Genomic DNA, 18632 nt, shown 5'->3' on the forward strand with positions numbered 1-18632 from the left:
TAGGGTTCTCTCAGGGCTCTGAAGCTACAGAAGGGCAGGTGGGTGTCCCACGTCCTGCCTGTTACATCATTACTTCTACCTTCCTGCCTGAGATCAACAGAGCCCACGGGGCAATAAATCCTGGGCAACCTACACCACCAGCGGGGAGTTGGGAAGCTGAGAAGTGGGGGTTTATGGAAAGTCTAAAACCCACCAAATGGAACCCTTCTCATAAGTACATGGTATGGCATGAGAAATAGATTAGATAAGCACTTTGTTTCAAATTCACTCTCCTAGCACCTCTGGGAAAAATTCGTTTAATAAAAAAATTCTAGAACATTTTTACACGATTGTCATCACTCTCCATCTACAGGACACAACAGAGGAAATAAAAAGATGCAAGACAATTTAGACATACTCAGTTAAAAAAAAAAAAGTAATAATAATGCAGTGATCCTTCCCAGTGTGAGGCCTCCAGGCTGGGAGATCAGAGAATCTTCTGGAGGGCCTGAGGGGGACACAGACCCCTCCCCCCACACAGCCTCTAACTTTTTTTTTTTTTTTTTTTTTTTTTTGGTTTTTTGAGACAGGGTTTCTCTGTATTGCTTTGGAGCCTATCCTGGAACTCGCTCTGTAGACCAGGCTGCAGCTTCTAACTTTTTCAAAACTGCATAAAAAAAAAAAAAAAAAAAAAAAAAGCTGCAGGAAGAGGCCTCTTTCTAAAGAGAGGGAACCACTGAGTGAGTGGAAAGTCAGGAAGGGCATCAGAGCAGTTGGTCCTGGGGCCGAGCATTTGAGCATTGTGTGGCAGGAAGGAGACCTTTAAGTTCAGCGTCTGAAGCGACCCTGCCCTTGGCTGAGAGGGGATCGCTGAAGTCAGTACCACATCCTTCCATCTGAAAGGCTTACAGTCCAGCCTTCAAGTCAGAAGCAGTGTGCTACACGTCACTTCCTGGCAAGCTCCAGAGTCCTTGGCTTAAGTGGAGATGCCGCTGTGACCTCATCTTCAGTTTTTGCCTGGCTGGACAGCTTGGCAGGGCAGCCTAGTCATCCTCACCACCACCATACATGTCAGCCAGTTTCTTGAATCGATTTCCCCATTCATTAAGGTAGTTGTAGTCCTGGTCCTGGTCGGAGGCCGAGGAAGTGAGGGAGCTCAGGGAGGCGGCATCCGAGCCACTGCCCTCATAGTCAAACACTAGCAGGGAGTCGTAGGGCGGGGCTGTAGGGTCAGTGTTAGCGGCCTTCAGGTTCTAGGGCAACAGAGAACAGCAGTTAGGAATGGCAGGATGGTGACCCTTGCCAGCTGCCTGGGTTCTGGTAAATCAGTGCACCTGCTGAACCTCAATACCCACCCCTCCACCTCCACCCCAGCATGGCCTCTGCCCCCAAGGCTTTGAAAGTTGGAATTAATAGGAAGTATTTTACAAAGTGGCTCAGGGTAACCAAAACCAGTGGGCAAAGACCATGACTTTGAAGTTAGACAGATCAAGCCAGAAGACTACACACACCAGTTTTGAGACTGGGCAACCCTCTCAACTGCTCAATGTCCATTTCCTATCTCTAATACAGTGATGCCCATGGCTTTTGAGGAATTGAGTACATATAAAACTCATAGTAGGCTAATACCCAGCAATTGGACATGGTCTTTATATGTGCAAAATGTGGGGATTAAGATAGATCTCTGAGTTGGAGACCAGCCTGGTCTACAAGAGCTATTTCCAGGACAGCCTCCAAAGCCACAGAGAAACCCTGTCTCGAAGCCCCCCCCCAAAAAAAAAGACAATTTACAAACTATCTAGAAACTGTCCTCATCCAAGGAGAGGCTCAAAGCATCTTCTCTAAGCCAGCTACCCTGAGCAACATTTCCAGGTGTCAGCAACCATGTGTCATCTGATTCGAGCACCTGTGTGTCTGAAGCAGCACTCTTCCAAACAAAACTCAGGTAGAGAGGCTTGCTGCTAGACTACTTCTAATAGACAAGCAGGGCAAGAGGTCTGTTTCCATCTCTGCAGAAGACAGGTGGGTGGAAGTCAGGGCTGAGGCGCGCACGTGTGTGTGTGTGTGTGTGTGTGTGTGTGTGTGTGTGTGTGTACAAATCAGAAGACAACTTCTGGATTTGGGTACATGAGATCAATGGAGGTGCAGGCGTAGAGAGTGTGTGTGTAGGCTGCCAGAGGCTCCGGTGATCTTGAAAGTTCCCCAGAGGATTCCAGTGCCAGCCAAGTCTGGGGGCCTCTGTCAGTCCCCATCTATCCAATCCTTGAAGTAATCCACAACAGCTTCCACAACTTTTTCCACATCAGAATCTTATTTATTCCCGGTGGTAGTAGTAGCACATGTCTTTAATCCCATCACTCAGGAGGAGAGGTAGGCAGATCTCTGTGAGTTCAAGGTTAGCCTGGCCTACAGAACTGTCTTGAAACCCTGTCTTGAAAAAAGCAACAAACAAACAAAGGCAGCAGGTGATCTTTGCCATCTCTCTAACCCCAGGGACAGGGCTTCTCGGTAGCTTTGAAGCCTGTCCTAGAACTCGATCAGTAAGTAGATCAGGTTGGCCTTCTCTGCTCCCGAGTGCTGGGATTAAAGGTGTGCACCACTACTTCCCAGTTTACTTTCTGCTCTTTTTGAAGACTCAAGTTCAGTGCCTGGCACTCGTGGAATGGCTCACGACTGCCCATAGGTAACTCAAGTTCCAGGGGTTCTGTTGCCCTTTTTTGGACTCCATAAGCACACACACATGTGGTGCACATGCATACACTTAGGCACATGCATACACACACACACACAATCCAAACAAATCAATAAATCTAACAAGACTTTAAAAAAATATTTATTGATTTATTCATTATGCATGCAGTGTTCTGTCTGCATGTTTGCCTGCAGGCCAGAAGAGGGCACCAGATCTCATTACAGACGTTGTGAGCCACCAACCAGGTGGTTGGAGGAAATTGAACTCAGGATTTCTGGAAGGGCAGGCAATGCTCTTAACCTCCCTGCCATCTCCTAACCTTTTTTTTTTTTTTTTTTTTTTTAAAAAACAAACTTTTAAGTAGGTTAGAGAGATGGTTCTGAGGTTAAGAGCACTGGCTGCTCTTCCAGAGGTCCCAAGCTCAGCTGCCAGCACCCACATTCAGTGGATTACAACTGCTTGTCACTCCAGCTCCATCACATGTACATGTCCCTCCCCAAACACATACTCAATTTTAAAATGTATTGTTTATTATTATTGTTTTTTAATGTTTGTTTTGTTTTGTTTTAAAGACAGGGTATCACTATGTAGCTCTGGCTGTCCAGGCTGGTCTCAGAGATCTGCCTGCCTCTGCCTCCTGAGTACTGGAAGTAAAGGCGTAAGCCACCCCCCACCCCCTCCCAGCTAGAAACTACTTTTGTTTTTAAAGGGTATATTTATTTTATGTGCATTGGTGTCTTGCCTGCATGTATGTCTGTGTACCATGTGCATACAGAGCCCACAGAAGTCACAAAAGGGCCCTGGAGGCCCCAGAACTGGAGTTACAGAGAGTTGTCAGTCCCTATGTGGGTGCTGGGACTCAAACCCTAGTCCTCTGGAAGAGCAGCCAGTGCTCTTAACTGTTAAGCCTCTCCAGCTCCACTTACACAAACTTAAAATAAAATAAACATTTAAAAGATTTTTAAAAATTGTCCCCTGATCGTCATATGTGTACCATGGCAGACATAGCGCATAAACACATTAAACACATAAAACACAAACAAAATGTATAAGTATGAAATAAAATCGAAAAACCAAGAGGCTAGGAATAGTATTGAAAGCATTTAATTGTAGCCACTAGGGAGGGAGAGGCAGGAGACTCTCTGTGAGGTGGAGGCCAGCCTGTTCTATACCGAGAATTCCAGGACAGCCAGAACCTCATAGTGAAATCCTGTCTTAAAAACCAGACAAAGGCCTGAGCAATGGCTCAGCAGCAAAGAACACTCACTGGCTGCTCCTCCAGAGGAGGGGTTCAATCCCCAGCACCCACATGGGGGCTCACAACTGTCTGCAACTCCAGTCCCAGGGTATCCACCGTCTTCTAGCCTCTGGGGACACTGTACATATGTGGTTTACAGATTTGAATGCAGACAAAGCATCCATACATATAGTAAAACAAAAGAATTTAAAAAACAAGCAACAAAAAACAACAAACACACACAGAGAGGAAGAGAGAACCTTACACACCAAAACTCCAAATCAAACCCAGGTTGTCTGACTCCAGAATACTTTCTTAATAACTCAGTATTTGAACAAATGATGAAACTATCTCTACAAATTTGGAGTTTATGGAGGAGAAAGGCAAAGCCCATAGACACTCGAGTATTCAGAAGTCACACAGTTGGTGGGCAGAGCCAGGGTTTAAACTCAGAGTCAACACAGAATGCCCATGCTTGTCTTCCCACACTGCCTGCACCTGACTCAGGGCTGCTGTGGGCTAGTCAGTCTGCCATGCCTCACCTCCATGATGAAGTTGCCGATTTCATCTGGGTTGGCTGGCCGGGGACGGTACATGGGTGTGGGGATGAAGGTTGGTGCCACATCATTGCGGAGTACCACCTCAGGCCTGGCCTCTAGCCCCCGGTGGAGCTGGGTGATGTCATAGTCCTTTATGAAAACAAATGGAAGCGTTGGGTTGAGAATGTGCCACGCTCCCCACCAGTTACCCCTCTTACCCCTCTGATGCTCTGGAAGTGGCCAGAGATACCAAAAATCCCTTATTTCAACTGCCCCTCCCCTCCCTAATTTAAGGCAGACTTAGCTGGGGCAAAGAGATTGTGGTTAGACACCCTCCCAGGAGAGGGAGTTGGTGGCCAGTTCTGCATCAAGACTGATGCCTCTGCCAGGGCTAGTCAACATAGCTAACAGAAGTCATTGGGGGGCCCAAATACTTCCATCACGGGCCTTGGGAGCATCCATATCTGCCTCCTAAACCCTCTAGTGAAATACCTGGTCCTCCTCGCCACCACCCTCTTCACCATAATAGAAGACGTTGTCTCGGGTGTCATCTTCTGGGAGCAGAAGGGGCTCTTTGACCTTTCTCTTCTTTCTCACCAACAAGAGGAGCGCCAGCAGAAGGGCTGAAAGAGTAGAGAAACATGAGTACTCCCCCCCACACCATGAGGCAGCCGGCAAGGCCCTCAGCATAGTGCATTTATTTATGTATGGATTTTTCAGAGAGAGAGACTCATGGAGCCAGGATTAGTCTCACTGTCTAGATGAGACTAGTCTTGAACTGATCCCCTTGCGTGATGACTATTCCTGGTTGTCAATCTGACTACATTTAGACTAAAACCCAAGCATCTCAGTACACCCGAGAGGGATTTTTGTCTTAATTAAATCACTTGAAATGAGAAGCCCACTTTTTTGTTTGTTTGTTTGAGACAGGATTTCTGTGTGAAACAGTCCTGGCTGGCCTGGAACTCACAGAGATCTGCCTGCCTCTACCTCCTGAGTGCTGGGATTAAAGGCGTGGGCAACCACTGACCAGTAGGGAAGATGCATGTTTACTCCAGATCTTTTGAGGTGGGAAGATCCCCTTTAATCTGGACCATGTCTTCTACTGGCAGCCTAGATAACAGACATGGAGGAAGGAAGCTTACTCTCTTTGCCTGCTTGCTCTCACTCTGGCCCGCAAGTCCATTCCTTTACTGACATTCGAGCCTACTTCTTCAGGATTCTGGCACACACTGAAGACCAGCTGAGACATCCAGCCTCATGGACTGAACAACTACTGCATTCTTTTTTTTTTTTTTTAATTAATTTTTCTGCTGGATTCTTGAACCTTCCATTAGTAGACACCCAGTATTGGACTAGCTGGACCACAGTCTGTAATCCATTCTAATAAATCCTTTACTTATATTCATTCTATAAGTTCTGTTTCTCTAGAGAACCCTGATACTCTGCCTCCAAGACCTCCCGAGATGCTGGGATCACAGGAATGTGCTACCATATCCAGTTCCATTTAGATTTAGAGCACTCCAGTCTCTGTCCTTTATGCACATTCATAGCCTACCTTTAGGTCTCCACTTAATGTCACCTTTTCCTGAAGGTAGCACGACTCCAATTCTACCACCTGTACTCCTAGAGCACTTACTAAGTAAGACTTCCCACAATGGTGGAACTGAGGGGGCGCCTCCTGCTGGTTACTTTCCATGAGACTCTTAAGTCATTTGATATCCTCTAAGTTAGCCATAGACTTAAAGGTAAAATAATGTGATGTTGATATACCGTAGTAACTGATGTAGTTGCAAATGCTAAATTGGAATTTTAAGGAAAGGACCGGCTTCCAGTGACACAGCTAGAGAGACTGGCAAAGCGTTTGCCTGGGGACAGCTGGCAGCTAAGGTCAGGCTGTTCTCCTCAGCTGTCATGGGATAACCTCTCATCTCTGCTGTGGCAAACTCTGTTTGGGTTTTGTTATTATTATTACTACTATTATTAATAGGCACTGACAGAAGCATGGTCTCTTCAGATACACAACATAAACCTTGCTTTTGTTTTGTTTTGTTTTGTTTTGTTTTTGAGACAGGGTTTCTTTGTGGTTTTGGAGGCTATCCTGGAACTAGTTCTGTAGACCAGGCTGGTCTCGAACTCACAGAGATCCACCTGCCTAGTGCTGGGACTAAAGGCATGGGCCACCACCACCCATCTCAAACCTTGCTTTCTTTGGGAGGTCATGACTTCTCAGGATGCACATCCAGGAATGGACTAGATGCAATTTCTTTTCTTCTTATTTCCTCCCCTCTAGGTCTGGGGGAAGGCTAAAGAAGAATAGCCTACACACTTCTCCATTTGGCCTGGCCAGGCATATCTCTTCTCACAGCAAACTGACAAAGGAAACTGTATTTCCACATCCTCCTCCCCAACTCCCCACCATAGTCCAAACGCATTTCCCTTTTGTTTTTCTTTTCTAGATAGGGTCTTATAATTCACATTAGCCTTGAATTTATGATGTAACCAAAGATGACTCGAGCTACTTATTCTCCTGCCTCTGCTTCCCAAGTGCCAGGACTGCAGGTACTCAGCACCATGTCCAGTTTTTTATGTAGTTTGGGAGATATAGCCCAGGGGCTCACACATGTTAGGCAAGCACTCTCTACTAAAATCCAAGTTATTGTTGCATAGCTTGGTACTCACTCAATAAAGAAAGTTTTGTTCAACTAAGGCAACATGCTATCTTCTGCATTTCTATGTCAGAGTCTACAATCAAATATCAATACAGATAAATTCTTGTGAAGTCTACAGGAGTTTATACATTGTCAAGGCCCAGTTCTCTTAAAGCAGAGATTCCTGGTTCATTTCAACTTAGTCTGCATACATGGATGATGTGGAGGGTGGACTGTTTTATGAAGTCTTGCTTGTCCTTAACAATTTCTAAAATGTAGCTGGCGTTGGTGGCACACAGCTTTAGTCCCAGCACTCGGGAAGTAGAGGCAGGTGGATCTCTGTGAGTTCGAGGCCAGCCTTGTCTACAGAGCTAGTTCCAGAAAAGGCTCCAAAGCAATACAGAGAAACTCTGTCTTGAAAAACAAAAAACAAACAAACAAAACATTTCTAAAATGTGACCAGCACTAACATGATGTTAGTTTCAATTGCTGACACAACACAATCTTGAATGACCTAGGAAGAGAAACTCAAGGAAGGATAGCCTAGATCAAGCTTGCCTTTGGGCATGGCTGTGGGGGATTATCTTGACCTAGAAAGTGCTGCCCATTATGGGTGGTGCCATTTCTTAGACAGGAGATGCTGAACTGTAAGTGAGTGAAGAGAGTGAGCAGAAGTTTGCATGTATCCGGTCTCTCTGCCCCTTTATTTTTATTTTATGTGTATGGGTGCTTACATGGCTGGTGTCATGTACATGTCTGGTGCCCACAGTGGCCAGAAGAAGGTGTTAGGTCCCTTGGAACTGGGGTTGCAGATGATTACGAGCCACCATGTAGGTACTAGAATTGAACCCAGGTTCTCTAGAAGAGAGCAGCCAGTGCTCTTAACTGCTGAGCCATCTTTCTAGCCCTTTTCATCCCCTTTTTGAGATAGTCTCACTGTGAAGCTCTGGCTGGCTAAGAGCTTATGTAGACCAGGCTGCCTCAAACTGAGAGAGCCACCTGCTCCCCGAGTGCTGAGATAAAAGACATGTACCACCACTGCCTAGTCTAGAAACATCTATCTATCTATCTATCTATCTATCTATCTATCTATCTATCTATCTATCTACCCACCATTATTTTATTTATTTATTTTCTAAGACAAGTTTTCTCTGTGTAACAGCTCTGGCTATTCTGAAACTTGCTTTGTAGACCAGGCTGGTTTTGAACGTAAGAGATTATTAGCCTGCCTCTACCTCCAAAGTGCTGAAATAAAAGGTGTCGGCTACCACACCCAGCTATGTTATTTTTTAAGTTAACACATAAAGTAAGGGGTTTAGCATGTGTTGGTCTCTTTTCTTTCCCCACATAGTGCCCCTTCTGCTTTCTTATTACATGTAATCTACTATCTCTTTCCACTTCCTCCCCTTGGAATCCCCATTCTAGTTTCATACATATAAACACACACAAATATGCACATGCACATACAAATGTATTCACATATATAATTCTAAATCTGGGTACCATATGAGAGAGAAAACATGTGGTAGCATCTTCTTGAGTCTAGTTTACTTCATTTAGCATAATGACTTCCAATTGTATTAATTGTATTCATTTTCCTGTAACTGTCATCAAAGAAATTTGTTTTTAATAAAAAATTTCTGCTGTCTGGTACAGTGATTTTTTTTTTTTTTTTTTTTTTTTTTTTTTGAGACAGGGCTTCTCTGTGGCTTTGGAGCCTGTCCTGGAACTAGCTCTTGTAGACCAGGCTAGCCTCATACTCACAAAGATCTGCTTGCCTCTGTCTCCCAAGTGCTGGGACTAAAGGCGTGTGCCACCACTGCCCAGCTGGTCCAGTGATTCTTACTTACATTGTGGCATGTTTTAAAAGTCCCCAGGGCTTGTTAAACCATGGGGAACTAGGTCTTACTCCTAAGTTTCTGGATTAGCAGGTCTGCAGAATGGCCTGTTCTTTTAAAAGCCGGTTTATTGAGTATACTTGAAGGGACAGTCAGCTGGAGTAACAAGAGGTTGACTACTGAGAGTCTGCCTTTCTGCCAAATTCCTAGACTACCCAGAATTACTGCTTATGCCTCAAAATGACATGGCAGGAAGACATTACCCTGTCTTGTAAATATCTACTGATTAAATGATACTCCTAGAATTTAGAGTTTAAGAAATGGGTGAGTTGGGAAGGAAACAGACAGCTCAGTGGTTAAGAGCACTGGCTCCTCTTGCAGAATAGTGGGTTTGATCTCAAAGCTATCTATAACTCCATTCCCAGGCTATCTAAACCCATTATGGCTTGTACAGATACACATGCAATGCTGCAGTGCACATACATTCAGGCACAAGCATACACATAAAACTTTCTTAAAAAGAGAAAGAAATAGTTGAGGAATATTGGATATCCTCTTAGTCTCAGAAATTTTGAGAAAATTCAGGTCTCTTAACTACCCAGTTACACAATGGAAGCATATGATACTCACTCAGCAGAGCCAGGACAGCACCCAGGATGGGGAGGACGAAACCACCCTTCCAGGGGTCAGGGCAGGTCACCACGTGGCCGTGGCAGTCACACACTTTAGCCCTGATCATGGTTAGTTGTTCCCTGTTGCCATGGTCAGACAGAGAAAGGTACAGATCATATGTGTCTTGCTTCAGGAACTTCTTCAGGGACAAGGCCACGGTGTCTCCTGGAGAGATAGATAATTTATTAGTCTAGGGATGTCATATGTGGTGGACACTGGGTACCAGATGATAAAGGATTGAGAAGAGCCCCCACACAGATGAACCAGAGGCAGACTTTGTCTAAATGTGGCCCTGTGATAGAGTATTGCTCTGGGTTCAAGACCCAGAGCAAAAACAAAACAAAACAAAACAAAACAAACAAACAAACAAACAAACAAAAACCAAGATGTCTCCAAAACTGGCTAAAGTAAAATTTAACATTGTGAGAAAGAGTATTGGGCTACAAAAATTCCTTCATTTTTAGTTATCTTTCCTTTATCATCTTACTATCATTGTTGTGTCATTTTTGACGCAGAGGCATGTGTGTGGGTTGAGGCACATGTGTATTATGATGCACAGTGAAGAACAGAAGACAAACTTTTCGGGAGTCAGTCTCCTCCTTCCACCTCTGAGTTTTGGGGACCAAACTCAGGTCCACCAAGTTGTGCAACCCTTTTACCCTCTGAGAAATCTTGCTACCACACAAAATTAATTTATCTCTTTTCTCTTTGTAATGTATATGGGTATTTTACCTGCATGTATGTGTCTATACATCTGTGTACCATGTGTGTGTCTAATGCTCTTGGAGGCCAGAAGAGGGTGGTGCTGCATCCCCTGGAACTGTGGTTCACATGAACTGGTTACCTATCATTTTTGAGACAGGGTTTCTCTGTGTAGTCCTGGCTGTCCTGGAACTCACTCTGCAGAACAGGCTGGCCTCAAACTCACAGAGATCCACCACTTCTGCCTCCTGAGTGCTGGAATTAAGGATATAGGCTACAACTGTCCAGCCTGTTACCATCTTTAACCAAGTATTTTATTGTATGTTTATGAGTGTTTTGCCTGTGTGTACGTATGTGTATAATGTGTGTGCTTGGCACCCATGGAGGTCAGAAGAGGATGCCAGATTCCTGATGGTGAAGTTACAGATGGTTGTGGACTACCATGTGGGTGCTGGGAATTGGTCCTGGGTCCTCTACAAGAGCAACACATGCTCTTTTTTTTTTTTTTTTTAATAATTTTGAAATTTTACTTAATGTGTACAGGTGTTTTTCCTGCACATATATCTGTGTACCACATGCATACCTAGTGCTGTGGATACCAGAAAAGAACATCTGATCCCCTGGAACTGGAGTTGCAGGTGGTTACAAGTCACTACATGACTGAGACTGAACCAGTCTCTGGAAGGAAGGACAGCATCTCTCCAGCCCCTGAAACAGATGCTTGTAACTACTGAGACACCTCTCCAGCCCTGGCTACCTAATTTTTTTGTGTTTTTATTGTGGATATTGCTGTTTGCTTGCTCTTTTGAGACAGGGTCTCATTCATTATATAGCTTTAGAACTCACTAAGTAAATCAGGCTGGCCTTGAACCCACTAAAACCTGCTTGCTTTTGCTTCATGAATACTGGGATTAAGAACAATCTTGCCTCATCTTGTTTGTTATATTTTTGAAGACATCTTTTAGGGATCCTGAGGGATTTCAAAGGCTGATATAAAGCTAAGAAAGGGCACTTTATGGCCATTTTTGAGACCATTAATTCTGGGACCCACTCAGCTGAACCGGCAGCCTCCTGTTACAGCCACTGAGTTACCTTTCTCGCTGACTTCTGCTATCCAGTAGATGTCCGAATCATGTGTTAGCTGGGCCTGGAAAGGGGAGGAGTTGGGGGACAGGTCCTTGTCCGTGATGTTCAGTACTTGAGGCACAGGGCTCTGGTTACAGATGGTGATTTGGCGGGGTTCTGGGAGTGGGCCATGGTCGTTGATGTCGGTAAGTGTTAGCAGAAGGGTCCCAGTGCCAGTGGTGGGAGGGCTCCCTGTTGATAATGACACACATAACCTTTCAGCTTCTGTTCTTGTTCTTAGTTGATGAATGAACCAATGCGAAGTTCTCTAAAGGCCTACTCAATGAGCCTCCAAGTAGCTCCTGGTTACCACACCCTGCTATCCCCTCCTATTGCAGATCAAATTGGCAATGGCAAATCCATGACAATCATACCATAATTCTAATTTGTGTCTACAGCAGACATTACTAACAAATCACAGTGCAGCAAAAGCTACTACATTCAGACAGTCATTATAATCGATCCCAGAGTAAAACCTACTTGCGACCTTGAGCTAGTACAGTTGTCTACTGATAGCTTCAAGAAACCTGAAGCTTCAGAGAAACCTGCCTCAAGCCCTTGGTTCACTAAATGTCAAAAGATGGCATAATAATATAATCCCCCTTGGTTATGGTCAACACCACTAATCACTTGTATTCCCAGCCGTCATTGTCAGTCAACTATCAGTAGAGACTGACAGGCCAATTCAGTGAACTAAAAACAAGCTGAAAAGGGAGTCCTCAGTACTTTGCCTATCTCTTGGGAGTCAGAAAAATTAGGATCATAGCAGTCAGGCCTTTAAATCCAGACTGGTTTGTCAATCCCCTCCCTCCTACCATCTCCTGCTAAGGAGGGAATATGCTATGTCATATGCCTATGGTACCACAGGCCTGCCTGTGGAAGGACTCGGTTAAAGCTCTCACCATTGTCTGTGGCCAAAACCATGACTTCATAGATGTTGTTCTTCACAAACCGCTCGTCCTCACGATCTAAGATGCCTGCAGCCGTGACCTGACCACTGTCTGGGTCCATGGCTAGCCAGCCAGCTGGGTCTCTCAAGATGTGGTAGCTGGACAGAAAGTTGAGAAGGGTCACAGCTAGCATAGGTAGGATTCTACTGTTATCATTTAGAGCCTCTTCAGACCAACCGTAGAGCCTTCAGCCTTGAGGATGGCAGGAAGGAGGGGTCAGGCACAAGGATGTCAGTGTCAGTATTGACCAAGTTTTACAGTGAATGGAACAAGCCACCCAAGAGTACCTATGTACTTGGCTGACCTGGTGCCTAGGTCCCAGGTACCTGATCTTCTGATCCTCCTTGTCTGGGTCCTGTGCAGTATAGACGCAAACCAACTCTCCAATAGAGATACCCTCCTGGGCCTCGATGACTTTGGAAGGTGGGACAAACACAGGGGCCTCATTGACATCTTCCACATGGACCACTATGGTAGCAGTGGCAGTCGGGAGCTTCACCACAAAGGGAGCCTTGTTGGTCACCTCTATGTATAGGGTATGTTGATTCTGAGCCTCAAAATCCAAGCCCTAGGAGAGAAGAGGAAGCCGAGGCAGCATTTTGTGAGGTGGCCTGTGGACACCAGAAGGGTCACAGTGAAGGGTTCTGGCCAGCAACAATCCTGCCACCTGCTACTCCATGTTCCCCCAAAGCCCCTGTGTTTCTAAGGGGAAACCTACTGGGGTCTCTCAGACCACCCCAATGGCTTAGTGAGGCCTAGAAGGTTCATTCCCAATGGGATGGTACTGTTCCCTAGGACAGCTGAGAAGCTGTGGGGAATGTTAGTTGTGACTAGGGTGCCTCCAGTAACTATCCTGGGTAGGATGCTGCACCACACCAATGTTATGGACAAAGAACCACCTCTGTGTCTCTTGTGACTTGCCAATGTCCCCATAGTCACTCATATACTCACTGGAGTGAGAAACCTGTTTATAATTAGAGCCAAGAATGTGTTTAATATATAAAGCAAGCTTTGGTGTGGTTTTAATATAGACTGAGTTCTCAAGGAATGCAGCTTCTGAAAGGGGCTTGTAATTTAATTTGTTCAGGATGTTTTTAGTTGTTTATTCACTGTTCTGAATACCAGTGGGGGTAATTCGTCACTAGTCCAACACACAGGGTCCAATGCACTTGGAATGTTCTACAAACAAATACAAGTTATCTGACCACTTCAGTGTCGTTCTGGTATGGCTATGCTCAAACACAGCTCACCTATCAAAATATCTAGGAATCTTTCCTTTTATTTTATAATTCTCTTCCTATATATACTATAGTATCATAATATATATATATAAAACATTTTTCTTTCTCCTCCTATTTATTTATTTAGACAGGGTTTTACTACATAATCTTGACTGTCTTGGAATTTTTATTTGCTTGTTTGTTGTTTTTCAAGAAAGTGTTTCTCTGTATAGTCTTGGCTGTTCTGGAACTCACTCTGTAGACCAGGCTTCCCTTAAACTCACAGAGATCCATCTGCCTCTGTCTCCCAAATGCTGGGATTAAAGACATGGGCCATCACCATTCAGCTTTGTCTGGAACTCTTAACTATTGATATTGAGCTGTCTTGAAATCTCTAGCCTGGAATTCAGTAATTCAATATACAAGATAAGGCTGTCTTTGAATTTAGAGATCAAAGGTCTCTTGGGATTAAAGGTATGCACCACCTAGCTTTAAGTTTTCTTTTCTTTTTCTCTTTTTTTTTTTTTGCATTTTACTTCTAATTTAATACCAGCTTTAGTCAAGAGTTTTTTTTGTTTTGTTTTTTAACTTTTTGTTTCATGTGCATTGGTGTTTTACCTGCATTTATGTCTACGTGAGGGTGTCAGACAACCTGGAACTGGAGTTAGATGTGAGCTACCATGTGGGTGCTGGGAATTGAACCTGGTTCATTTTTTTTGGTGCTGCTAGGAATCAAACCCAGGACCTTGCACATACGAAGCAAATAATCTATCATTGAGCCAGAACCCCAGTCTATTTTTCTGGAAAGTACTAAGTTGGCTAAATTGTGTTATATATGAACTTCATTCTGTAACATAAGAGGTGTTACTTCAATGAATATTTCAAAAGAATGTATCTGTCCATCACATGCAAGTGTGTGTCTTTGCATGCAGGTGCAGGGACCCACCACATGCAAGTGTGTATATCTTGCATGCAGGTGCAGGTGCCCATTGCATGCAAATGTGTGTCTAGAATGCACATGAAGAGGCTAGAGGTCAATGTCTGGTATCTCCCTCTATCTCTCTCCACTTAATTTTTTGAGACAGGTCCCTAACTGAACCCAGAGCTTAGGGGAAAAAAAAGAAAAAGAATGTATTTGAAATAGCCTTTGTTCATATATTTACTTATTTGCTTTAAGGCGAGGGTGGAATGGCCTGCTATGTAGACCAGGTTGGCCACAGTAATCTCCCTGCCTCTGCCTCTCCAATACTGGGATTACAGGTATGTACTACTGTGCCTCCAGGAGGTAGCTCTAACAACTGCTTCTCACACTAAGTCATTCTCTACTGTGAACTAGAAGGACAAAGCAAAGACAAATCAAGACTCTTTTTCTATTTTCTTTGAGATAGGGTCTTGCTGTGTAGCCCAGGCTGGCCTGTACCTTCCAAGTGCTAGTAAGTAATTGTGTCACCATACCTAAATCAGGCCTACATTTTTTTATGGTGCTGAAACCTAGGATCAAACCAGAGACCATTATTGGTTCATTCATGTTTTTTTTTTTTTTTTTTTTTTTTTTTTGACACAGGATTTCTCTATGTAGCCCTGGCTGTCCTGAAACTAGCTCTTGTAGATGAAATTGGCCTGGAACTCACAGAGATATGCCTGTATCTGTCTCCCAAGTGCTGGGACCACAGGCATGCACCACCATTGCCTGGCTAGGCCCATATTTTTGGACCATCAATTATTACCTTTTTTGTTGAACTAGTTTCACTGTATAGCTCAGGTTAGTCTTGAACTCACAAGGTAAACCATGCTGGCCTTGAGTTAAGGATCCTCTTAAATGTTGGAATTACAGACACATAACACCATGTCACATGCTTGTCTCTTAAAGGCTCAATTTTGTTCAAGTATTTACTTATTTAGGTTGCTTAGTAGCTCAGGCTGGTCTCAGATTAGCTACATAGCTGAGAATGAACCTGAACTCCTGGCCTTCCTGACTCAATGTCCCAACTGTGGGATCACAGGTGTGAACTACCCTGTTCTGTTCCCAAAGACTTTTAGGTCTAACCTTACCCTATATACAAATAAAAACAAGGCTGTATAAGAAAAAGGCCCTGAGCTTCATCTCCAGTACCACCATACTCTCCCAACCCCCAAAACAAAATCCACAGTCAGACCCTATTTCAAAACCTAAATAAGGGGTTCTCAGAGCAAGAGCAAGGGGACAGTACAGGGGCCACTGTCCTGGTGAAGTTCCCAGTGAACAGCCCAAGGGAAGTGGCCTGAGGCAGGAGGTGTCCCTTTGCCCTAGAAGCCCAAACAGACCTACCTTCTTGGTTGTCAGGATGCCTTGGTTGGTCTCTGGGTGAGTGATGATGGTAAAATGGTCCCCATCATCACCTCCCACGATTTGGTAGGTGGCAAGCCATGCCGGTGAGTCAGGGACATCCAGATCAGTCACTGTTAAACGCTGCACCTCATGGTCCACTGCGTTCTCAGGCACCCAGGCCTCATACTGTAGAGGGAACACAGTGTAATTGGAGCAGAGAAAGGAGGCATCCCGACTAGCTGCTCCACTCTTCATCAGCTGGGAATCCTCAGTCTGCTGCTGGGAAGCCCCACAGCCTTTTCACATTTATGGACCACCAACCCATAGAGATTTTCAGGATACACAGGCACAGAGAGAATCCCAAGCATCAGCACAGATGTGGAGACAAGGCCACACACACTCTGGATCCACTTTCCTTCTCCATGAGGGCCTGAAGCTCAGGACTCTCTCAGGCTGGGTGCCCAAGCCCCTACTGTGCATAGCCACCCACTCTAGGGCAGAGACCAGTGCCTTATTGTGCTGGAGGACTGGCCAGGAAGTTTGGGTGCAGGTAACAAAGGACAGGGAGTTAGCTTTAAGTTTTAGGTTTTTGGAGATAGGGTTTCTCTGTGTAGCCTTGGCTGTCCTGGAACTCACTCTATAGACCAGGCTGGTCTGGAACTCATGAAGTTCTGCCTGTCTCTGCCTCCCGAGTGATGGGATTAAGCTCAGGTGGAGACACACACCTTTAATCCCAGCACTCGGGAGGCAGAGACAGGCAGAACTCCATGAGTTCCAGGCCAGCCTGGTCTACAGAGCTAGTTCCAGGACAGGCTCCAAAGCAATACATAGAAACACTGTCTCCGACACACAAAAAAAGTGTGATATGGAGTTGAATATGACTCTGAACTACTGATCCTCCTGTCTTGTATTTACCTACCAAATACAGTAATTACAAGTACCTAAGTCTTCAGGACTGTGTGTGTGTGTGTGTATGTGCGCGTGCGCGCACACACACATTCATGTGTTTGCAGGGGTGAGAGGTCACCTTTAGGTATTGCTCCCCAGAGTTGTCCACCTTGTTTCCCGAGAAAGCCAGGTAGCCCCAGGAATTTTATCTCCACCTCTCCAATGACCTGGCTTTTTACTCAGGTCTCCATGTTTGCACAGCCAAACTGAGCCATCTCCACAGGGCAAGTTTTTGATGAGTCCAAGGCTAGAGATTGTGTACAAATGCAGGGGAGTATGTGGCACTTCAACTGATGATGTTTTTTTCCCTTTTAATTTTTGTATTACATTTATGTATGGGGTGGGAGGGGTGCATGTGTGTGGTAAGCTTGTGGAAGTCAAAGGACAGGGCAAGTTCTCTCCTTCCACCATGGGGGTCCTGGGATCAAACAAGTCATTTGTTGTATTCCTCCAGTCTGGCATTGAGTTTTCTGTCCCAGAAGCTGTGTAAGTTTATGGGCAAGTATAGACATGAGGTGCGCAAGTTTTCACATGACATCAAGCCCCGTGCGACCAGTAGTCTGGACATGATCTGTAAACAGATCATTACACCAAAAATTCAGAACAATCTGCATTTCATAGATTAAGAAAGTGGGCACAGAGAGGTTACACAGCCGGTAAGTGACAGACTTGGGACTTGGTTGGTTTTGGAGAAGCAGCCAACCTCAGTCCTTTATGTGATGAGGAATGCAGGAAGAAGTTACCTTCTGTGGCTCAAACTCGGGAGCATTGTCATTGGCATCAAGGATTTCCACTATGGCCACTGCTGTGGTGGTAGAGCCCTCACCATCCATGTCTGTGGCCTGGAGGATCAATGTGTACTCGGGGACTTTCTGGAGAGAAAGAAGCAAAGAGGAAGTCTATTCTGAGTACAATGTGAGGGGTTGCTCACATGGACAGCAAGGAACTGCCTTGGGGATATGGAGGCAGGAGCCCCTGGGGCTGTGGAGGCAGGAGAGAGTCCTCCCTTTCACCATTGTTCAGTTCCTAGGCCCACCCCTCACCCACTTCCAGGGAATGAACAAATATACATATGATGGGGTCAGGGGTGCAGGGTCGGAGTGTCATCTCCAACACCTCGCCCGTGGAAGCCCGAGCACTGCCCAGCCCTCAGCTGTTCCACACAGGGGCTTGGAACAAGGATCTAGGCAAAGATATTAATTAGGAAACAGAAGGTAATTCCAATATCCAAGGAGCTATTTCTACTTTGTGGCACACAAGGGACAAATCTGGGCAACATGTAAACTAAATGAGCCATTCGGACAGGAAATGAGAACTGCTCAAAAGCCTGCATTTTACAGCTGCCTCCTCACCCCCAGGGGATCCAGCCAGCAGGTTAGGCAGCAGGCCACTAGCCCAAAGATCTGTGGGTCAGGAAAAGTAAGAGCAGCAGCAGCCAACACAAGGCAGCTGAGCCAGGTCTCTACTTCCTTGCCTTGACCCAGGGATTCTGAGTCAGGCTTTGGCACACAGTACACTCCCAAAGGCCACTCACCTCCCGGTCCAGGCCACTGGAGATGACACTAATGGCCCCAGTGCTTCTGTGGATGGTGAACATGAGGTCATGTGGTTCTTTTGGTTCCTGGCTATGGATGGAGTAAGCCACCACTCCATTGTAAGTGTTGATGGCATCATCCTCATCTGTGGCTGTTACCTGCATCACCGAAGTGCCTGCAGGGGGAGGGGACCACTGAGTTCCTTTCCCTCTCAGCCTGGTGCCAGCCTCGCCTAC

The 18632-nt window shown here is 45.3% G+C and overlaps 1 protein-coding gene across 1 annotated transcript in view; it reads right to left on the reverse strand.

Moving 5' to 3' along the window:
* Nucleotides 1-832: 832 nt before the first annotated feature.
* The window catches only part of Cdh3 (cadherin 3), a 46054-nt gene continuing 28254 nt past the window's right edge, over nucleotides 833-18632 (reverse strand). The window contains exons 7-16 of the mRNA XM_051201336.1: nucleotides 18396-18571; nucleotides 17605-17733; nucleotides 15914-16099; nucleotides 12712-12953; nucleotides 12338-12483; nucleotides 11403-11627; nucleotides 9567-9773; nucleotides 4940-5070; nucleotides 4451-4597; nucleotides 833-1232 (exon numbers count right to left, since the gene is read on the reverse strand). Coding sequence (XP_051057293.1) covers nucleotides 1023-1232; nucleotides 4451-4597; nucleotides 4940-5070; nucleotides 9567-9773; nucleotides 11403-11627; nucleotides 12338-12483; nucleotides 12712-12953; nucleotides 15914-16099; nucleotides 17605-17733; nucleotides 18396-18571 — 1799 coding nt within the window. The 3' untranslated portion in view covers nucleotides 833-1022. The remainder of the gene's footprint in view (nucleotides 1233-4450; nucleotides 4598-4939; nucleotides 5071-9566; nucleotides 9774-11402; nucleotides 11628-12337; nucleotides 12484-12711; nucleotides 12954-15913; nucleotides 16100-17604; nucleotides 17734-18395; nucleotides 18572-18632) is intronic.

The sequence above is a fragment of the Phodopus roborovskii genome, unplaced genomic scaffold (genome assembly GCF_943737965.1).
Source record: "Phodopus roborovskii unplaced genomic scaffold, PHOROB, whole genome shotgun sequence".
NCBI lineage: Eukaryota > Metazoa > Chordata > Mammalia > Rodentia > Cricetidae > Phodopus > Phodopus roborovskii.